We start from the raw sequence: 24,498 nt of genomic DNA on the forward strand, positions 1-24,498 counted from the left end.
GGTTCCTCTTTCTAAATATTTTTATTAATTAATTAATTAATTAATTAATTAATTTGAGATGGAGTTTCACTCTTGTCACCCAGGCTGGAGCGCAATGGTGTAATCTCAGCTCTCTGCAACCTCTGTCTCCTGGGTTCAAGCAATTCTCCTGCCTCAGCCTCCTGAGTAGCTGAGATTATAGGCATGTCCCACCACACCTGGCTAAGTTTTGTATTTTTAGTAGAGACAGGGTTTCACATGTTGGCCAGGCTGGTCTCAAACTCCTGCCCTCAGATGATTCACCCAACTCGGCCTCCCAAAGTGCTGGGATTACAGGCATAAGCCACCACTTCCAGTTTATATTTTTTACCTTCAAAAATGTTTCTCCATTTCTTATTTCATAAATATATACTTGCTAACATCTCTTAATGGCAAACCAAAGTTTGAAATGTGCCAAGAATTCAGGCCAATTAACAAATTCAGAAACTCTCAGAGTATTGTAATATAAATAGGTAGAAATCATGTAAATTTCATTCTCTGGCTGAAAAAGAAAAGCACTAGCTTAGATGTAAAAGGTTCAGGTTCAAAGTAGTAGGTAAACTAGAAGTGATGCCAGCCCTGGATTTAAGTTCCTGCTCCCTCTTCAGAGTGAAAAAGGACACACTTGAAAAATACCAAACTGTCTCCCAGGTGAAAGTCACAAATGAGAATAGTAAGGACCATGGTGAAATCCCGTTTCTACTAAAAATACAAAAAAATTAGCCGGGTATAGTGGCATGTGCCTGTAGTCCCCAGCTACTCCGGAGGCTCAGTCTCAAAAAAAAAAAAAAAAAAAAAAAAAAAAAAAAGGAGAGAGAGAGAGAGAGAATAGTAAGGACATGGACATGTGGCCAAAACCAAGTGGTCTGCTTGCTCTGCAAATAACTTACCCAAATAAACTGTCCCCTCTACTTTTATCTGTGATCTCTTACAAATTAGAAAACAACTTACTTTGAAAGGCATGGCGGAGTTATAATTCTCTGGAATCTCCCAAGACAGCAACACAGAAGTCTTCATTACTGCTTTGACATGAAAATTTTTTGCAAACACTGCTGGAAAAGGAAAAACAGTGTATTTAAACTATTCTTAAAACATACGACCTGTCCTTTTCCACCATGGACCACAGGGCTTATGCTAAATGCTGTCTACTTTGATCAGAGAGAGAAGTATGATTTTCCTACCTGTTTAGAGCATTCATTTTAATACCCCATTCTCATAAAGATCTTTCCTTTCTCTCCAATTCAGCCAACTATATTGTGTTTTCCTTACCTGAGGACATTGGGGTGCTGTCAGCCAGGCTTGCTTGACATTCTATAACTGAAATCTAAGGCATCCAAGATGTAGTAAGTTTTATATACTTTACCTTTTTGTTTTTGCTGAACCTATTAATATGAATGGGCTGATCAGTTATTATTGCCTCAAAATACTGATTTCCAAAGACTGACATTCCTTTAAAGGAGGAAGGCCGTAAGCAGACAAATCCTACCTTGATCCACAGGCAGTGTCCTGAACTGGACACTGGGACTATATGGCCCGGGCCCTTTGCTCGTATGAGCACGTACTTTTACATCGTATGTGGTATCTGGTTTTAAGCCAGTGAGTGTCATAGTGGTGTCAGCTGGAACAATAAGCTGCTCCATTGGAAGAAGGGGGATGTTGATATCCCTATAAAGAAGGGTATACTTGGTGATAATGCCATTTCTCTCTGCCAGGACAGGTGGTTGCCAAGTTAACTGGACGGAGGTTGAAGTGGTGCCTTCTGAGTGAAGGTTTTGAGGGAATCCAGCTGGTACTTCTTCGGGAATGGAAATCTCCTTCACCATCTCCTCCCCAAAGCCCACTTTGTTTCTGGCTGAGAGCCTAAAGACGTATGATGCTCCTTTGTGGATGTCTGTAGCTGTAAAGTGATCTTCTTTTTCAGAGAACTCAAGAGTGGTAAGTGGCTCCATATCCTTGCGGCCAAATTTTAGACGGTAGCCCTGAAGAGGTCCAAATGTGTCCACGGGAGGGTGCCACTGAATGAGAGCAGTGTTCATCTGAGTGTGGTTAATCACAAGTCGAGGTTTCCCTGGAACTGGAGCACAGGGGATGGAGTGGTGAGACCAGCTCATCTGAACGTTCACATTTCAGTCACTGCCAAATGAGGAAGTTCCACTCTACTGGTATTCTCTTTTTGTTATTTACCACCAGCACCAACAAAGCAGTGTTTGACCTACATACCTCTGTGGAAATCCGCTCCTGTCTTACTATATTAAAGTAGGCTGAGATACCTGAATTTGATACTTGACACAAAACAGAAATTATCATTGCAACAACAGCTTAAGGGAACTTTTTTTAACAGCTGCACGTTTTAAACCTTCACACATAAAGGTTCATATCAAAGATAAATTACTTTGAGCAAAGATTTGCAAATTAGATATCACTGATACGAATAATAATTATAATGATTATTTATTCATTCAGTATGTGTAATGTACCGGCGCCAGGCTAAGCGCATTGCATATAGTGTTCACAATTAGTTTACATTCCTGTCTCCTCACTACATTCTCTGATTAGTTATTATTATCTCTATCTTCTATCATGAGAAAATGAGGCCTGGAGAGGTAAAAAACTGTCCTCCAAGAGAGGAGGCCAGCAGGTAACAAGTGAGAAATCTATAAGGCAAACTCAGCTCTGTGTGAGTCAATTACTTAAATGCTTAATTGTGCTGTTATATTGCTTAAAAGTTTAAAAAGAGTACAAAATAATATAGCATTGACTTACTATGAATCTAATTTGTATTTCTGGTCTAACTTTATATCCATATCACTCATCTTCATCAAGTTTTTAATTTGTAAAATGGGAATTATATTAAGATCTACTTTATATTGTTCTTGTAAATAAATGAGGAAATTCATGTAAAAGTCTTAGCATGAGGTTCTGTATTCTATTAATATTAATAATCATAATTATTAATAATCTGAATATTAAACTTTTTATGGTGAAGGGCTAGCTTCCAGTGAGTACAGAATTTATTTACCTTTAAGTTAGGTATGTGAAAAAGTTCTAACCTACTCATTCAATGCATTATATCTGTATTTATTTTTAATGGAGAGCGATTATTCCTGGAATCCACAGTGAAAGGCACTGAGGGAGAATCATCAGAATCAAAACTAAACCAAATTAACAGAAAGAAGAAGAAAGGCCAAGTATGGTGGGTCATGCCTGTAATCCCAGCACTTCAGGAGCTGAGGTGGGAGGACGGCTTGAGCCCAGGAGTTCAAAACCAGCTTGGCAACACAGCAAGACCCCATCTTTATAGGCGTGGGGGTGCCGAGAACAAGCATGGTGCCACCTGTCTGTAGTTTTAGCTATTCAGGGGGCTGAGGTGAGAGAACTGCTTGACCCAAAGAGTTTGAGGTTACAGTGAGTTATGATGGCACCCCTGCTCTTCAGCATGAGTGGCAGGGTGAAACTCTGTCTCAAAATTATGAATGTGAAGAAGAAGAAAAATGGTAGCAAAGGAGGAAAGCTTACAGTAATGTGAGACAGGTGACAAAAAAGTCATATCATGGATATACAGATTAAGGCAAAAAAAAAATCACTAAAAAGATTATGAGACAATACACAGAATACTAACCTCAGAGGTGGTCTGACTGGCCTCTTCATTTTGTATTTCAGAAAGTGAGACCCAAGTGGAGATGTGCTCCACTCTAAGAAATATCATTAAGATATTTCCTTCCTTAACCAATGGAGTAACAGTGTTGTTTCACAGGGAAGACTCATAGCATGCTTATATAACTCAGCTAATCCACAGTGTGTGAAAAGAATAGTTCCTAAAATTTTAATGGCAATTAAATAACATGTGTGTTGTGTTGTACACATGAAATGTGTGTTGAAGGTGGGTCCAGGAATCACATGATTGTGTACTCACTGTGTTCCTCAGGAAAAATGCACCCAGAGATCTTAACAAACAACTAACACTCTCACAGCACAACCCATCCATAAGTTGGATAGTGTGTGAGCGATTCCATTTGCTTTTAATATGTTTACAATTATCTTAATTTTAAAATGGTACTTTAAGGTAGAGACACTGGCAGACATCTTTAATTTCCCTTTATGTGTATGCAGCATTTGCATGATTTGTCCATGAAAATGTCAGCAATGGTGTCAAAGATTAAACACCTGAGTCTCTGTGAGAAAAATCCATGGTGAAATAGAGCTTTCAGCAGAGAATACAGCTGTCAATAAATGAACTCAATTGAAAGAAGTGGGTGGAAACATAACTATTAATTCTCAACATTCTCTAGGGACAACAGATTAAACATATTTATTAAAATTTTATGAAATTCTGGTTTCAATGAGCTGCATAATAATATATACACTATGTATCTTGTTTCTGTAAAATGCACGTAAAACTAGGCTAAATAAAAATAATTTCTTGACAGAGGATCCAAGATGGCCAAATAGGAACAGCTCCGGAGTGCAGTTCCCAGCAAGAACAACACAGAGGGCAAGTGCCCACCACATTTCCAAACAAATTTTTACTGCTCGCAGACCAGGAGATCATCAGGCCGAAAAGTGGCATGAGTTTTCAGCACAGCAGTTTCAGCCGGTGCCAGCTTGGCGCACAGAAACTCACACAAATCTGGGTGGCCGTTTCAACTGGTTCCTGGAATGCAGAGGAGACAGAGCCAGCCATTCAAGTGAAAGGGATGAGGCAGAGACAGGGAGCCATGCGATCTGGCTCAGCGGGTACCACCTCCACAAAACAAGCAATCTGAAACGCTCTGGATTGAGAATTTTGCAGCAAGCGCAGCTGGACCCAGGACAGTCCAGCTCAGAAGGGGGAAGGACGACCACCGCTACTAAGGCAGTCCGCCACGTCAGAGGCGGTTCACACAGCAGCTGGGCAGAGCCTGCAGCAGCTCAGCAACACCTCTGCTGGCAGACTGACCAGACTACTACATGAGGGGCAGCGTATCTACTGAAAAAGGCAGCAGCGTGACAGGAACTTATAAATAAAGCCGACCTTCCTAGGACAGAGCACCTGGGAAAAGAGGCGGTTATGAGTTCCTGCCCACAGCTCTGCATGGAACAATGGAGCTCCCAGCACAGAACTTGAGCTCTCATAAGGGACAGGCAGTCTCCTCAAGCAGCTCCCCGACCCCTGTATACCCAAAGAGATACCTCATAAAGGAAAGCTCAGGCCGACATCTGGCAGGTACCCTTCTGGGACGAAGATAACAGAAGAAGAAACGAGCAGCAACCCTTACTGTTCTGCAGGTGATCTCCAGGCAAGCAGGGTCTGGAGTGGACCTACAGCAGTCCTGCAGCAGAGGGGCCTGACTGTTAAAAGGAAAACTAAGAAATAGAAATAACTTCATTATCAACAAAAAGGATGTCCACTCAGAGACCCCATCCGAAAGTCAACAACTACAAAGACCACAGGGAGATAAAGCCACTAAGATGGGAAGAAACCAGCAGAAAAAGGCTGAAAACATCAAAAACCAGAACACCTCTCCTCCTCCAAAGGATCACAACTCCTCGCCAGCTAGGGATCAAAGATGCACTGAGAATGAATCTGATGAATTGACAGAAACAGACTTCAGAGGGTGGGTAACAATAAGCTTCTCAGAGCTAAAAGAACATGCGCTAACCCAATGCAAAGAAACTAAGAACCTAGAAAAAAGGTGACATGAGATGCTAACTAGAAAAAACAGCTAAGAGAAGAATATAAATGATGTCATGGAGCTGAAAAACAGAGCATGAGAACTTCACAAAGCATACACAAGATTCAATAGCCGAATCGACCAAGCAGAAGAAAGGATATCAGAGATTGAAGATCAACTCAATGAAATAAATTGAGAACGCAAGAATAGGAAAAAAGAGTGAAAAGAAAAGAACAAAGACTCCAAGAAATATGGGATTATGTGAAAAGTCCAAATATACATTTGATAGGTTTTCCTGAATGTGACAGAGATAATTAATCCAAGCTGGAAAACACTCTTCACGATATTATCCAGGAGCACTTCCCCAGCCTAACAAGCCAGGCCACCGTACAAGTTCAGGAAATACAGAGACCACCACAAAGATATTCCTCAAGAAGAGAAACTCTAAGGCACATAATCGTCAGATTCACCAGTGTTGAAATGAAGGAAAAAATGCTCAGGGCAGCCAGAGAGAAAGGTCGACTTACCCACAAAGAGAAGCCCATCAGACTCACAGTGGATCTCTGTGCAGAAATCCTACATGCCAGAAGAGAGTGGGGCCCAGTATTCAACATCCTTAAAGAAAAGAACTTTCAACCTAGAATTTCATATCCAACCAAACTAAGCATCGTAAGAGAAGGAGAAATAAAATCTTTCATGGACAAGCAATTGCTGAGAATTTCGTCACCACCAGGCCTGCCTTCCAAGAGGTCCTAAAAGAAGCACTATACAAGGAAAGGAATAACCAGTACCAGCCACTCCAAAAATGTACCAAATGGTAAAGACCATCAACACAATGAAAAAAAAATGTGTCAACTAACAGGTAAAATATCCAGCTAGCATCAAAATGGTGGATCAAATTCACACATAACAATATTAACCTTAAATGTAAATAGGCTAAATGCCCCAATCAAAAGACACAGATTGGCAAATTGGATAAAAAGTCAAGACCTATTGGTGTGCTGTATTCAGGAAACCCATCTCACATGCAAGGACAAACATAGGTTCAAAATAAAGGGATGGAGGAAGATTTATCAAGCAAATGGAGAGCAAAAAAATTCAGGAGTTGCAATCCTAGTCTCTGATAAAATGGACTTTAAACCAACAAAGATCAAAAGAGACAAAGAAAGACATTACATAATGGCAAAAGGATTAATGCAACAAGAAGAGCTAACAATCCTAAATATATAAGCATCCAATACAGGAGCACCCAGGTACATAAAACAAGTTCTTAACAACCTACAAAGAGACTTAGACTCCGACACAATAATAGTGGGAGACTTTAACACTCCACTGTCAATATTAGACAGATTAATCAGACAGAAAGTTAACAAGGATATCCAGGACTTGAACTCAGAACTGGACCAAGCGGACCTAATAGACATTTACAGAAGTCTCCGCCCCAAATCCACAGAATATACATTCTTCTCAACACAGTACTGTACCTACTCTAAAATTGGTCACATAATTGGAAGTAGATCACTCCTCAGCAAATGCAAAATAATAGAAATCATAAGTCTCTCAGACCACAAGCTAATTAAATTAGAACTTAGAATTAAGAAACTAACTCAGAGCTGCACAGCTTCATGGAAACTGAACAACTGGCTCCTGAATGTCGACTGGATAAACAATGAAATGAAGGCAGAAATAAAGATGTTCTTTGAAACCGATGAGAACCAAGACACAACATACCAGAATCTCTGGGACACATTTAAAGCAGTGTCTAGAGGGAAATTTATAGCACTAAATGTCCACATGAGAAGCAAGGAAAGATCTAAAATTGACACTCTATCACCAAAATTGAAAGGGCTAGAGGAGCAAGATCAAAAAACCTCAAAAGTTAGCAGAACACAAGAAATAACTAAGCTTAGAGCAGAACTGAAGGAGACAGAGACACAAATAACCCTTCAAAAAATCAGTAAATCCAGGAGCTGGTTTTTGAAAAGATAAACAAAATAGACAGACTGCTAGCCAGATTAATAAAAAAAAAAAAAGAAAAGAGGGAAGAAACAAATAGATTCAATAAAAAAAAAATAAAGGGGGTATCACCACCGATTCCACAGAAATACAAACTACAATAAGAGATTACTACAAGCAGCTCTATGCACATAAACCAGTAAACCTGGAAGAAATGGATAAATTTCTGGACCCTTGACCCTCCCAAGCGTAAACCAGGAAGGATTTGAAACCTTGAACAGACCAATAATCAAAGGCTGAAGTTGAGGAAGCAATCAATAGCCTACCAACCAAAAAAAGTCCAGATCCAGATGGGTTCACAGCTAAATTCTACCAGACGTACAAAGAGGAGTTGGTACTATTCCTTCTGAAACTATTCCAAACAATACAAAAGGAGGGAATTCTTCCCAAATCATTTTATAAGACCAACATCATCCTGATACCAAAACCCAGGAGAAACTCAACAACAACAACAAAAAATCTTCAGGCCAATATCCATGATGAACACAGATGCAAATAACTTCAATAAAATACTGGTAAACCGATTACAACAGCATGTCAAAAAGCTTATCCATCATGATCAAGTAGGCTTCATTCCAGATGCAAGTCTGGTTCAACATACACAAGTCTATAAACGTAATCCATTAACAGAACCAAAGACAAAAACCACATGATTAACTCAATAGATGCAGAGAAGATCTTTCACAAAATACAACAGCCCTTTATGCTAAAAACTCTGAATAAACTAGGTATGCAAGGAACATATCTAAAAACAACAAAAGCTATTTACGACAAACCTACAGCCAACATCATATTGAATGGGCAACAACTGGAAGCATTCCCTTTGAAATCCGGCACTAGACAAGAATGCCCTCTCTCACTACTCCTATTCAATGTAGTATTGGAAGTTCTAGCCAGAGCAGATAGGCAAGAAAAAAAAAATAAAAAGTATTCAATTAGGAAAAGAGGAAGTCAAATTGTCTCTATTTGCAGATGATTGTATATTTAGAAGACCCTATCTTCTCAGCCCAAAATCTCCTTAAACTGATAAGCAACTTCAGCAAAGTCTCAGGATACAAAATGAATGTGCAGAAATCACAAGCATTTCTATACACCAATAACAGACTAACAGGGAGCCAAATCATGAGCAAACTCCCATTCACAATTGCTATAAAAAGAATAAAATACCTAGGAATACAACTAACAAAGGATGTAAAGGACTTCTTCAATGAGAACTACAAACCACTGCTCAAGGAAATAAGAGAAGACACAAACAGATGGAGAAACATTTCATGCTTATGGTTAGGAAGAATCAATATCGTGAAAATGGCCATACTGCCCAAAGTAATATAGATTCAATGCTATCCCCATCAAGCTACCAATGACCTTCCTTACAGAACTGTAAAAAACCAATTTTGGTTCCAACTTCATATGGAACCAAAAGAGAGAGCCCACATAGCAAAGACAATCCTAAGCAAAAAGAACAAAGATGGAGGCATCACACTGCCTGATTTCAAACTATACTACAAGGCTACAGTAATCAAAACAGCATGGTACTGGTATGAAAACAGAGACATAGACAAATGGAACAGAACAGAGGCCTCGGAGGCAACGCCACACATCTACAACCATCTGATCTTTGACAAACCTGACCAAAACAAGCAATGGGGAAAGGATCCCCTGTTTAATAAATGGTGTTGGGAAAACTGGCTAGCAGTGTACAGAAAACAGAAACTGGACCCATTCCTGACACCTTACAATAAAATTAACTCTAGATGGATTAAAGACTTAAACCTAAGACCTAACACCATAAAAATCCTAGAAGAAAACCTAGAATATAGGCATAGGCAAGGACTTCATGACTAAAACACCAAAAGCACTGGCAACAAAAGCCAAAATAGACAAATGGGACCTAATTAAACTCCAGAGCTTCTGTACAGCAAAAGAAACAATCATTAGAGTGAACTGGCAACCAAAAGAATGGGAAAATTTTTTGTTATCTACCCATCTGACAAAGGGTTAATATCCAGAATCTATAAAGAACTAAAACAGATGTACAAGAAAAAAACAAACCCATCCAAAAGTGGGCAAAGGATATGAACAGACACTTTTCAAAAGAAGAGATATGTGAGACCAACAAGCCTATGAAAAAATGCTCATCATCACTGATTATTAAAGAAATGCAAATCAAAACCACATTGAGATACCACCTCACACCAGTTAGGATGGCAATCATTAAAAAATCTGGAGAAAACAGATGCTGGAGAGGATGTGGAGAAAAAGGAACACTTTTACACTGTTGGTGGGAGGGTAAGCTAGTTCAACCATTGTGGAAGACAGTGTGGTGCTTCCTCAAGGACCTAGAAATAGAAATTCCATTTGACCCAGCAATCCCATTACTGGGTATATACCAAAATGATTAGAAATCATTCTGTTATAAAGACACATGCACACATATGTTCATAGTGGCACTGTTTACAATAGCGAAGACCTGGAACCAACCCAAATGTCCATCGACGATAGACTGGACAAGAAAAATGTGGCACATATACACCATGGAATACTATGCAGCCATAAAAAATGATGAGTTTGTGTCCTTTGGACGGACATGGATGAATCTGGAAACCATAATTCTCAGCAAACTGACACGAGAACACAAAATCAAACACCGCATGTTCTCACTCATAGGCAGGTGATAAACAATGAGAACACATGGACACATGGAGGGGAGCATCACACATTGGGTTGTGTTGTGGGGGGCCAAGGGAGTGACAGCGTGGGAGGTGGGGAGGTAGGAGAGGGATAACACAGGGAGAAATGCCAGATGTAGACGACAGGGGGATGGTGGCAGGAAACCACATTGCCATGTGTGTACTTATACAACAATCCTGCATAATCTGCACATGTACCCCAGAACCCAAAGTACAGTCAAATAAAAAATAATTTCTTGATATAAACCACAAATATAGATTGCATTCTAATGTAACATAAAATAACTCATTTATTTTATGTCATATATACTCTTCTCCCTTTTAAATTTTCTTATCCTCATATTCTCTTAAAAATCTTCTAGGACTTCAGAATTGGTACATATGTGTAGTTGCCCTTTACTTTTTAGCAAGTGCAATCATTGGAAATCAACTGAGGTACTCTAAATTTAGCCTCAATTTAACGTAATACCAAAACAGCAACAATCATAATTTACTAGATTTAGGTGAATATTTCCAAATTCTCCCTGTCACGGTCATCTTTTGATCATCCTTAAATATAGCTGTTCAATACAGTACTGAAATTCAAGTAAAAATATGCAGAAAATGTCAAACCAATGAATTTTCTGTTTGCCTTTAACCTCAAGGCCTTAGGCAGTAAACCAATTATTACAATACAGAGTAATGGGAGTTTTAACAAAGAAACTACAAACATGTCATAATCTTTGAAACATAAAAGTTAAGATTGTCTTTAGAATCATCCTTCAAGTTATAGGAATTTTACATAGATTACTTAAACTATGATGAGTACTCTTGTTTCAAAGATATGATTATTTGCAGGTTCTAGAAACAAGGTATAATAAAAAAAATGCCACAATCAGGAAGTTTACTATTAAATTAAATTTCACGAGAATTCCTGAAATCTTTGTGGGAGCTGTAACTAAATACCTTTATAATTGTAGTTATTAGGAGTGCACATCTTTGAGATAAACTCAGTAATTCTTCACAGTCACATAAATATGTGAGGATTTTTAAAACAGTATACAAAACAAAACAAACTGATATATTCACTAACTGCATGATGATAAACCATGAGTAGGGACTGCTTATGCAAAGGAAAACTAGAGTTTCTCTCTCAAAGGAATTAAATTTGGATTTTTCCACCTTCTTCTTTGGTGCAGTGGGGAGGTCTTACAAAAATAAATGTGTAGATATCTAAATTACAAACACTTTCTATCTCAATACCCAAGCCTCTATTGATTGAGAAGGATCCGAAATTGTGAATGAAAATTCCAAAATAATTCTATATATGAATAAGCTCCAAAATTCTAAAATGTCTATTACATGGTAACTAAAAAGAGATGAGCTAGACTTAGTGATGTTAAAAGAGACAAAATCATTCCTTTCTCTAAAATCCATATCCCCTGGCTCTAAATCCTCTGCTTTCTTGTCATCAGAACATGATCCCATTTTGTGGGCAACAGGGGAGTAGTGCTTCATGTAAGACATTTCAGAGTTATTACGACATACTTATAAATGTAGGTGAAGGACATATATTTTCTTCAATTTGAGATTCAATTCTTGGTTGCTGATGTTCTTATAGAGACTGGTTCCACAGCCAGATAGTCATCATGTCCCTCACTGAGTATGTGTCTGCTCTTCAGGGCATTAAATTGGCTTGATACAATGGTATTCTTCAAAAAAAAAAAAAAAAAAAAGCCTAGAAGACTCTGCCTTGAAGGAGTTTTGCCATCTGTAATCCTGCTGCTGGAGGCAATTCCAGGTGGCAGGATGCGAGCGAGGCAAATCTTATGACATTTAGACAAAGCTGGCAATGAGCACGGCACCCAGGAGGGCACTCAACATCACAGCTGTTCTTTACTTTATGCCTTTACATAGAGGTATGTTCCTAAAAGTTGTCTGAGAAGTGATTCAGGCAGAATAAATCAAATCATGGCTTACATGTTCATGGGAGATTGCTATGTATGAGGATTGGAGGAGGTGCCTTCTGCAGTTATCTCTTAATTTACTGGTTCTACAATGCCAGATCATCCTTCATGCTGGCTTTTCCTAATGTGGCTGATCAAAGTAACCCTAAAAAGCGCTGAAGAAGCCTTATTGTTTAGAAAGGAGTAACTTTATACCATTTTCCCCTCTTGCTTTTCTTCTTTTTCTTTTTGTTTTCTATCTTCTGTTCCCTTTGGCTTCTTTAGAATTCCCACAGCAGAGATGGGGAAGACAAAATGACAAAAGGTAGACCTGTAAGTCATGAACTCGGCTCAAGATGGCAGCTCTTCTAAGGGGATTTGTTGTTGTGAGCAGTTAAACTTGTTTGACTTCCCTGCCTAGTCACCTTCCCTCCAGACCTTCATGGGACCTGATCCTTCACCTCATTTGAGTCTCAACTTAAATAATCCTTCCTCAATGAGACCTTCTCAGCCCCTAGAGGCTGCCTGATCCTTCATTGTCTATATACTTTTACTTTTCATCTTACCACTTTTGACATTTCATGATATACTTATTTTGTCACTTGTTAATTATCTAGTTCTAATCGGAAAGTAAATTTCATGAGTGCAGACTGTTTTTCTATTTTGCTGATTGCTTCATCCCCGGTGCCTGACACACAGAAGGTGCTCAAAAAAATACTTGTTGAATGCCTGACTGAATATCTGGACAAAGTATGCACTTGGATAATTTATTCCCCTGATCTATTTCTTTGTCCCTGAACTAAAAACACAAAAGTTGACCTTAGTCCATTTATTTCTTCTGCTTTTACCATAATAAAAGCCTGGTAGAAAACACCCATACCATTTAGAAAGTCAGTATTATTCAAGGCACATACATGCGCAGAGATGATTACCTGCCCCAGTGGTGGACACCAGTTTGGGCTTGCTGCGAGCGCCATCTCCTTTGGTTGTGTAGGCTGTGACGGTAAGGGAGTAGGAAGTTTCAGGCTGGAGCCCAGAAATGATCATGTCCTGAAATGACACAATAGAATGTCACTGATTCAAAACATGCTACTAATGCCCTAGGGGAAAAACAAGGTCATCCACCTTCATTCTGCACATGCTTGCACATTCTTTGCAGCCAAGCTAAGCCCTGGAAATTTCATGCCTGAGCTCATGCTATGGAGATCTGTTTTCATGCTGATATCGAAGGGGTGTCTTCAGGCATCTTGGGAGGTAGCTCTTGGCGTATTAGTCAAAAACATGAGATCTGGAGCCAAACTTCCTGAATTCTTAAGCTTAACCTTGCATGTCCTTACTTGCTTGGACAGACCGAGGAAGTTTACCTCTCTGTGCCTCCATTTCCCATCTGAATGTTGGAATTATAATAGGACCCCACAGGATCATATGGGTCAGATTAGGAAAACTCACAGAACTATGCCTGACTCATGGGAAGGATTCCATAAAAGAGCTGTTGTTTTATGCCAACTGCTCTCCACACATATCCACTGGAAGCCACAGTCAACATGGTCTGTTTTATCACTACAGACGAATTTTACCAAATGGTTGTTATTGGATCTAGTACCCTGAAAGAAAATTTTCTTAGGACTCTCTTATTAATTGATTGTATTATCATTTTTATTGGTTATTTGTATAGGCTATGAGAAGAAATCATTATCCACTGAGAATTTTCTGTGAAATTAAAAAGCAGCCCATAAAAGCAAAGAATACAATAGGACTTTAGTTTCAGCACATCACCAATATGTGCTCAATTTATTCTGAGTTTCTAAATATAGTTAAATATCACATACTATTTCCCCAAATTCTTAGCTTTCTCTTAGTCAGGGCCCAAAGCTGTGGCAGTTATAAGACCAGATGGTGTTTGATTTATTCCTTTAAACTACAGGTTACAGGATTCTTTAGAGATTCTGGCTATTAATTTGGTCTAGTATTTTAAGAACAAAGACCAGAGCTGCATGCACACATACACAAGCGCACAGGTGCGTGCACACACACATGCACGCGCACACACACACACAGCAATATAAAAACCCTTTCAGATTTTTGGCACAGCTGTGTTTTCAAATTGAATATGGATAAATTTAGAAAAATACACAATGTCATTGTCTTCCAAATCTAAACACAATGTGATGACGAGTGAATAAATTAGACTGTGTAAAATACAGTAGGGTTTTTTAAGCAAGGCTGTAACAGATACCATAAAATTCAATTGTTGAAGCAGGTCCCAAACTATGACAGCTTTTTACAACACGCTTTGTCAAAAGAGTAGAAATATCTCATTGTGGAAATTCAAGAAGTTCAGCTATCATCCTGAAGAGTCACTGGAAATTTTATTCTGCTAGATAAATGGACTATCTAGGAGAGATGTTTTATTTCCAGGACCTTGGAATGGTTTCCCTAACGTTACAGAGGATACAAAAACCAAGCAAACTATCCAAGCGCAGTACTTTAAATGACAGTAGACACACTGGCTGTCCCAAAAACTATGATGAGTAAATGCCGGTGTTATTGCTTTTAAGGTTCCCCTCACATGTCACCAGAGTGCTGCTGAAAAGCAGCTCAGCTAACTGGAAAAAGAAGCAAGACTTACTTCCATCACCAAATTTTGTAGCAAGAAATGTGTGCACTCTGAGCCTTATCATGAAATTGGAGTAACCACACATATCCGTTCTCTTGCCCAGGTTGTTAGAGAGTAACCTACGTAACAATTTGAAATCTGTCAAGTCCCCTGCAGTGGTATAATCTCAGCGGGACACAGCTTCATCTGCCGTGATCATATCCTTTCGCAGATCACATTTTCTTTCTTTAAGTGGCGGATACACTTCCTTCCTTGGTGGTTTCAGTGCTCTGTGAGATGATGTGCCTAATATTATGGCCACTACTCCTCATTCTCTGTTTCCTCCTGTCCTGTCTCCACTTTGCTTCTTGTCCCTGACTGTTAAAAGTTGGCATACCTGAGGCTTGGTCTACTGTTTCTCTCTAATCTTAAAAAAAAAACACAAAAACTTTAAATAATTATTTCTGCCCATATTCCTGATTGATTTCCAGCTGTGACTTCCGATCTGAGTTCCAGTAGCGCATACATTGTAAATATCTGCTGGATGTCTTCCTGTGACTATCCAGTGTTACTTCAAGTTCAAGTAAAACTTCAAAGTCATTCCCGGAAGTAGGCTCTCCCTCGTTACTTCCGTATTTTAATGAATGGGAACACATCTGGCAAAACTTAAGAGTTATGTTTGACATCTTTCTCTTCCTCAGTTCTTAGCAAGTTTTTGCCCGTACTTCCTTTTATTGATCCTATCATTTTTTTCATTTCTACTGCCTCAACTCTGTTGAATTTTTATCATTTCATGACTAAATTAGTAAAATAACTCTTTTTACCTGCTTTTCTATTTGCCACCTTTTTACTCTCTAATCTCTCCACTAAGTCACTGGTTTTTAAACTGCAGGCAATGACCCATTTAGTAGGTAGTGAAACCAATTTAGTCAGTCATGACCAGAATTTAAACAAACTAACTAACTGAAAATGAAATGGAATAAACTTGAATACTAAATGTTAGTGTTTATTATACATTTAAATAACTATGGTTCTATAAAATGTTTATAAACATATATGTACAGCCAGGCGCAGTGATTCACGTCTTTAATCCCAGCACTTTGGGAGGCCAAGGTGGGCAGATCACCAGGTAAAGAGATCAAGACCATCCTGACCAACATGGTGAAACCCCGTCTCTACTAAAAATACAAAAATTAGCTGGGCATGGTGGCACGCGCCTGTAGTCCCAGCTACTCAGGAGGCTGAGGCAGGAGAACTGCTTGAACCCAGGAGGTGGAGGTTGCAGTGAGCCCAGATCGTGCCACTGCACTCCAGCCTGGTGCCTGGCAATGGAGCGAGACTCTGTCTCAAAAAAAAAACAACAACAAAAAACCCCAAAAAACATAGGTGTATATTGAATCATGACCTATAATGTATTTCTTACTGTGAGTTACAGTCAAAGAAGTTTACGGTCAAAAACGCTGCTGCACTGGCATTCCCATGAGAACTGATACCTTGGACATAGTTACAATATTCCCCAAAAAAGCCCTGTGCATTGGCAGTAAATATTTATTCAGTGAATGGAAGAATACCTTCCTGACAGCCTTTAACTCATTTTTCTATTTATTTCTTCTATATCGCTCTAATATTGAAGTGTTAAAGACTGACCGACCAGATTTTAAGCTTGACTCTTCTGGTTTTCCCAGCATTATATTATCATTTACCTCTTAGCTATACTTGCCACTAAGATTACGTATATGAAGCCTTCATTTATAACAAATTGTCAGGCTCACTGTCACCTAACTATACTACATGCTCAACTGTCTCAATGACTGGTTTTGCTTTGATCAACTTAAAATATATATATATTTAAAAAAATATATATATATATATATATGTTCCACCTCCAACTTCCCAACACACACACACACACACACACACACACACACATGCGCGCACACACACACACACACACACACACACTTTTTCATTTATTCAGTCCTTAGCCATCCCTTAAATTTTCAACTAAGCTACTGGACTCCTTTTACCATCTTGGAACATTGTCTCTGAATTCCTAGGTTTTATTGACATGGTCCACTAATTTACTAATGCATTAGTGGACAGTGTCAATGTCCACTGCTGTACACTGCTTTGGGCCTTTTGCTGCATTTTATGAAACTTTTCAGAAATTGACTCTTCTCTAGCCACGTAGAATGTAAACACTAGAAAGGCAGATGTCATGTCACGTGTCCCTTGCAGTGTAATATATGTAACAGTCCTTCAATAAATAACATAGAGCTTTCATTCAAGTATTTAAAAAACATTCCCCCCTCGGCAAGATACCTTCTACTTCTTGGCATAAACCATTTGTTACTCAAATATGTATGTGGAAAGTGAAAAACAGCCACTTCTAGATATAGTTATTCAGTGCCAGATCTACATCTTGTTATCCTCTGGTTATGTAATCCTGGAGTAGGACTTATAAGAAGCCTACACCAAAACATTTCACATCTCCAGTCTGCCATGCCTCCATTTAAAGCAAGCTTCTCCAACATGCAGCCCAACATAACTCATAAACTTTCTTAAAACATTATGAGATTTTTTTTTTTAGCTCATCAGCAGTCATTAATGTTAGTGTATTTTATGTGGGGCCCAAGACAATTCTTCCATTGTGGCCCCGAGAAGTGAAAAGATTGGAAAACACCCCTGAATTTTAAAGCATGCCTCCTCTGACTATGTCACAAGGCAGAGTTAGTAGCAGCCATCAAAACAAATATCACAAATGATCATTTCTTATGCAGTCAATAGCACCATGCTGATTTCACAAAACAAAAACCAAAATAAAAAGTGCACCACACCGTAAAGATAACTTAAAAAATAATTTGTTAGTTCATGCATCCAAGCAAACTGTGATGACAGATCACAAATAAGTGAAAGAAGGACGTCAGAGGAAACAAGCATATGTAGTCTGCTTTTGACAAAACACTCAAAATTACTCACATGTTCAGTAGTATCATCAAATTCCCACTGATTGAGAATAAGAAGGTTGGGAGAAAAACAAAATAAAAAGAAATAGAATTTTAAGCCTTATACAGGCAGTGTTGCCCTTCTTAGATTAAACAAAAATAGAATAAAGAAACAATTGAAGCAGGGTGTACAATATAATTCCAAAGAATGTGTGTTTTGCTGCTACCTCCACTTCTACTTAGGAGATCAAATTAAATATGTACTGCTACTGTTATCACTAAAGCCAGCTAATATTCTTTAAATATATGGTTCACTGAAACATACCAGTGAGGCACAGAAAAAGCTAATGTTTCTAATCATGTCCTACTCATAACATTAATTTTGACTTCTATCTTAAGTTATACAATTAAAAGTCACTATTTAGATTAATATTGTTCATTATATTTAACACTTATAGCTTCAGTGAAGTCCTGTGAGATGTAATGAAATTTCAGTGCAGAGTGAAGAAAAATAAATGAGATGAGAAAGAAAGAAAATACACAAGGAAAATCAGCAATTAATAAAGAAAAGCCAATGGAGAAGAGAAAAAAAGACAGAGTTGAGATTTAATGCATTTGGCATTATATAATTTCATTAACTACCATATTTTACAATGGAAATAGAGAGAGAATTACAATTCTATAATATAAAATATCTAAGAACCAAAGAAGACCATCAAAGCACAATGATCATATTGTTTTCTTTTTCATAATTGTAGACTTACAAGATAAAACAAAGCAATAATGGCTTAATAAATTTAAACAATGGTAACTTCCTTTTTATAGGCACTACATAATAATCATTTATAAAAATTAAGTGAATGGGCCATTTCCAGTGTTGAAGGGATAACAGGAAGCTCTACCGCGTTTAAAGAAGAGGCCTTGGGGTAGATAAGTGAGCCATGAATCCAGATCCCTTTACTTAGAATGTTTCAAAACTGAAGAAAACAGGAAGACATTTGAGAGTTGACTTGTATTAAGACTTTGGGGTAAGTGCTTTCCTTAGAGCCACAGGGATATTTATTACTCTTATTTTCACAGACAAGAATGTAGAACTGGGCAACCTGGTGCCGCAGTTTTCAACTTGCTTCATAATCTTTCCTACTTTCAAACGAAGGCATTTTCATGTGAAATACATTTCAAATTTTTACACACTCCATACTTTCCCTGCCAAGTCACCAATTTCTTGGCTAATGAAAGCATTCCAATGTTTGTAATATCCCACCCCCATTATATCTCATCACCTTTTGACACAGCAAAGGTAAGCTAGTTTATGAGTTATGTACAATTTTCAGCATGGTAGTTACAAGTTGAAATCATCATCTTCCTTTCAGGAAAATATGTAAAACACAAGGGAATTTATTATGGGACTATCTTTGAATCACCTATAATTTACGAAAAACTTTGAAAATTTTCAATGCTCTGTTTTAAAAAACTAATTACAAAACCAGATTCTGATATGATATCATAGTTACAAACCACTGCCCTAAGATGAATACAATTTCTTACATACTCAACTATTCATTTTTAGTACTTTCTTTTTTTTTTAATCTTGGTTCCACATAAGGATCCCATTTATTCTCTAGGAAACTCTGATTTAATTTTAGTATCATTGTCATGATCTTCATTTTCTGGGACAGGAAACAATGACTTTCATCAAATATGTAATTTGATGAAGTAGTACTAAATAAAATACTGAGTATCTTTCCCTGAATATAAATGTCTATTCTTCAGGGAAGAAGTCATACATTTAGAAACCAGCACAACTAAGTTCCAAGTCATTTTAGCACAGAAGAAAGCAGATTCTATCAGCAAAATTGCAGCTTAGAATTCTTCCCTTTGACTCAACTAAGTCAATCATTTTTTTGTAAAGGCAAACTCAGATATGGTTGTCAAGAGTTGAAAAATCTGTATTTTAAGGAAACCATAACATGTTTTTAATCAGACTTGAGTGTCATTTCATTTCAATTCCCTTCCTTACTTGACAGTAACTCTGATTGAAAAGATCAATATGTATCAATGTGTATTGAAAACTAGAATTTCGTACAGGATTTATTAAATGTTGAAAAACTAAAATAAGGCAGATTTCAAGATATCAACCAAAAAAATTATAATATAAAAAGAGACACATAATTTCAGAGGCTTACCTGTGCATCAGCCAGCATGACATCTTTCAGCATGGGCTGGCCCTTGGGCTCACCATTTTCCATTCTCACATAATGCACCTGGTATCCTCTTATCTGGCCATGCTGTTTATTGGGCACAGGTGAGCGCCATGAGACTTTAACAGATGTTGAGTTGACAGCCTCTACCTCGACTTTGCGAGGAGGACCACTAGGAACTGGAACAACATCATTGGATAAAAGAAATTATAGGCACGTGTCCCACCCAATCAGAGCATTCTCTGCATTTTCTTTACTTTTCTTTTTTCAAAAAATGGGTAAACCCACTATGTTTCCTTTGAAGAATACAAACATTTTCAACCAATGAAAATGCTTAACCAATCTGCTCTACATTTTAAGAAAAGATCAAAAAACATGACCGATGCAAAAAAAAAAAAATGGAAGAAAAAAAGAGTATCAGAGAAATAGAAAAACATGTAAAAAATGTACAAAAGCCAAGGAAGATGCTTTGAGGTTCAAAGCATTAAGCACAAAGAGGTAAAGCATTGAAATAATAACAAAAACTGGCTGTTGATTGTTGTGTGTTTTTTAAAGGTTTCTTTTTAAACAGCAGAATAAAAAGATTCTTGATTATATGGATTATCTTCTCTTTTTTTCTCATATCAAAGGTATTCCACACAAAAGATGCCAAAAATTGAATGTTGAGCATCAGTGTCTCTGAAATATGTAAGACAAAAAGGCAACAAAAAGATAAGAAGGTAGTTTTGAAAAGTTAACCTCAAAATGTAAAAGAAGTGACTACAAAAAGCCAAGAGAAACACAGAAGACTTTAGATGAAGGTACAGAGACGGGCTGGATTGCAAGACCATAGGAGCCAACTGTTCTTTTAAAGAGAAGCAAATTACTGCATTGAGATTGAAAAAAGAAAAAAAAAAAAGGCCAGGCTGTAGCAAAGACAAGTCTTTGGCAAAAATACAAAAGTAACAGCAATGCTGGGTAAAAAGATGAGCAGAGAAAAAAGATTACTGTTAGCCTATTGAAAGACAGCAGACCAAGACTGTGTCAGAAGGGTGCAAACTGACGTAGCGGAGGCAACATACCATCTTCATCGGTTCGAATCAACACGGACAAGCTCTCAGGGCCAGGGCCGACATCCGTATGGGCCGTCACAGTGATCCGGTATTCAGTCCATTTTTCCAGCTGTTCCAAAAGGTATTTGGTAGTGTCCGAAGGAATTCCCAAAATCTCGTGAGGCTTGTCATCTTCCCCATCCACTGCAGTATACTTGATGGAGTATTCAGTGATAATGCCATTCTGTTTTTCCACTGGTGGAGGTTGCCAACTTACCAAAATACTAGTGGAACTTGGGCTGGTGCAACTAATGTCTTGAGGAGGAGCTGACGGCTCTTATTTTGGTAGTGAGTTAAAGGAGGATTTAAGTGAAAGGACAGGAGTGGTTGAAAAAAAAAATGATAAAACAAAAGAAAAGGCAAAATAAATAAACGAACAGTAAGGACAAAACAAAAAGAAGGCTTTGAAACTTAAATTCTAATGACAAATCATGTACCTTGGCTTAGTAATATGAATAAACCAAAAAAATGAATTAATGACCAAAAATAATTGTTAAATAATGGGTGGGGGGACTTTGTGAAAATGAAACCTTGAGATAATGGAGCCTCAAATAAAATTACCTACCTGCGATATAAATTCTTCTTCTAAACCAATCCCTCAGTATCTCTCACCCCCACTATACTGACTACCCAGCTTCAAAAAAGCTGCAAACAGTGCTAGTATTTACTTGAGGGTCTGATGATGCTTCACAGATGTTTGTTTCCAAGCTTTCACTTTTACATTCTAGAATAAGGATGGCTTACATACGCTACTCAGTTGTGAAAGGCTTTTCAAGTACGAAAAGTTACAGTAACTGCTAATGCCCTTCTACCATTCCAATTAAAAATAAATAAGTAAACAACAAACATAAAAGGGTTCACTCTATCTGAAAAAAGGAGTTTGCCTGACCAGTTTTAATAATTAAAAAAAAAGTTCACTTAACATTGATCGTAGACCATATACAGTGAGCATGCAGAATCAATAAAGAATGAAAATGCAGAGTCCAAGATTTACCTACCCGAGGGTAATGTCAGGCTTGTTGATTCTGACTGTAACTTGTACTTACCCTACGTCAGCTTTCAGCTTTTTTATTATAACTCTTCTTGAGACACCTTTGCTAGTGAAGAATTAGATCCCACCAGCAAAATTTGGTAAAATCAATAATAATCATTTATCCCTTACAAAATGTCAATAACACAGCCATTAAAAAGAACCTTTTTTTAAAAACCCAAGTATCATATGGAAAAGATGTAACTTATGTGCAAAGTTTCTTTCATTTTGTACGTAATTATTCATACAACGTAGGGTTTATATTAGAGTTAAAAGATATACTTTCTTACTGCCCATTGTAAATAAAACTAGTCACTTTCTAAGCAATTATTTTCCAATCAACCAAAAATTATTATTTAAAAAAATTAAAAACCAATAAAGAATAATACAACTATTACTATAAATTATTTTAAACTTAATAATATATGTTCCTAAAAAAGAACTAACAAGTGGGCTAAGATATACAACTCCATAGGCACAATATATATTTTTAAAGGAATATATACGATAGAGTAAATAAAGCAATCCTATTTTTTTATTTGAATGCGGAGTTTGGGGATTTCCCTAGACTTTGTGAGTCTTAATATTATGGAGTGCCAGGTGTATCCAGTTATTTAGGGGATTATCAGTCTTTCTTAATTTACATGCCTTGTGTTCATTATTACAGTCAATCAGAATAAAAGCTCTCTGTATTGACAAAAAAGAAATCCTCATAGGACAGCCTTGTAAATTTGGAATAAGATTTGCAAAATCACTAAAATCTCATTTTTATTGATTCTGACTAGAGGTTCTTATATCTCAAATTATAAAGCTATTTTATATGCATTATCATTATTCATAATAAATTGAGTTGTTCATGTAACAGCAAGGACTCATTTGTAATTCTTTTTCAAAAGCTGATTTGGTTTTCACTGGGGCTATCTTAACACCTCCTATTTTGTGAGAATATATTCAACACCATTTGAAAATTTTACTTTAATAAAATAAAGAATAGATAAATGTTTGATGTGCTTATAAAAAGTCTATTCAATTTGTCTGTGTGCGTGTGTGCGTGTGTGTGTGTGTATGTTAAAAACTGAGGTTTGTAAATCTTGCAAAATACAGTATTGAGGCATGTAACATTTCTCTTAATTAAATGCTTGGTTTTAAGAAATTATCTTCTACAATACGATTTATTAGCCTGCCTAGAATTTAAAGCAGACATACAGAGAATACATTAATTTACATGCCTCTGTCATTAAACGAGAGAAAATGTTATGGGACTAAAGTATAATTACTAATAGATTAAACAGGATCATAATCACTTTCATGTGAATAATCATGCTTTAAGAGGGAAAAACATAAATTTTATTATCAAAAACTCTTGAAAGATTTCAAGTATCTATAGAAAATAAAATGATTTGAGGTCAACAGAGCATCTTCTTGACAAAATTCAGTGTATTTCTACTATAGATATCTATTGTATAGTTCACTATGTCAAAATGCAAATACAAAATATTACACAAAGAAACCTAAGAAAATAACTCCGCAAACTTTTCACTTCAAGATAAATAGTATTTTTATGGATGAACTGTAGACACTTACTTATAAAAAGCAATTAATAGTATTATAAGCCACCAAACTTGCCATCAAAAACAATGTCCTATATAATACTTTATGCAAAACACTCTGCCCTGGGCAAAATTAACCCCCACTGTGATAAACACAGCTATGCTTAAGGGTAACAGTTCCAAAAAGAAACTGAACCTGAGGAAACAAAATGTAACTTAGAATGGCAAATATGCTCGCAATTATTCCATTGTTTCTAAATTTGTCCAGATATAGATTTTCTCTTAATGTTCCAAATTTCCCCAGGTACTATTCACAGAGTTAGTAAGAAACAAGTCATAAGAGCTGAGCTTTTCTCAGTAGAAATTATTACGTGAAATAAGGACTTACTTGTTTGCAAAGCCAAAGCCTGTGTGCTTAAAAAAAAAAGTCTTTTTTTTTTTTGGTCTTTTGCTGCCTCTTTCATTTGCCAAGCCCTCCTGTGATTATTTTTTAGGGTTCTCAATGTGAATTTTGCTTTAAAGCCTTATCATTCATTACACAGGCCTGATCTAACTCCTTTCATCCACTTTTCACCCATGGAGGTCAACTAACTTCTTTAAGTCTTTCAATGCAGGAAGTATGAAAGGGGGGTCTGTAATTTGGATCAAGTGTGAAACCAAAATAAGTCACAGTTGTACTTTCATCTGTGAAGTATGATGCATACTAACCTAAAGACTACCATTAAGCATATCAGCAGGTTTGTTTGTTGGTAGAGGTGAAAACTAGCAACATCTCCCAGTGGAAA

The 24,498-nt window shown here is 37.3% G+C and overlaps 1 protein-coding gene across 50 annotated transcripts in view; it reads right to left on the minus strand.

Annotated features, from left to right (window-relative positions):
• PTPRD (protein tyrosine phosphatase receptor type D) overlaps positions 1–24,498 on the minus strand; it is a 2,321,819-nt gene that overhangs the window by 164,275 nt on the left and 2,133,046 nt on the right. For 23 of the 50 annotated variants that reach the window (XM_032290736.1, XM_032290724.1, XM_032290737.1 and 20 more), the window contains 6 exons: positions 21,104–21,409; positions 20,028–20,221; positions 17,876–17,902; positions 13,233–13,350; positions 1,505–2,092; positions 970–1,070 (listed from right to left, as the gene is read on the minus strand). In XM_032290736.1, coding sequence (XP_032146627.1) covers positions 970–1,070; positions 1,505–2,092; positions 13,233–13,350; positions 17,876–17,902; positions 20,028–20,221; positions 21,104–21,409 — 1,334 coding nt within the window. The remainder of the gene's footprint in view (positions 1–969; positions 1,071–1,504; positions 2,093–13,232; positions 13,351–17,875; positions 17,903–20,027; positions 20,222–21,103; positions 21,410–24,498) is intronic. The other 27 variants (XM_032290764.1, XM_032290773.1, XM_032290772.1 and 24 more) reach the window with 8 other exon arrangements.

Source organism: Sapajus apella, unplaced genomic scaffold (genome assembly GCF_009761245.1).
Source record: "Sapajus apella isolate SASKATOON/1434 unplaced genomic scaffold, GSC_monkey_1.0 scaffold24, whole genome shotgun sequence".
Taxonomy (NCBI): Eukaryota; Metazoa; Chordata; class Mammalia; order Primates; family Cebidae; genus Sapajus; species Sapajus apella.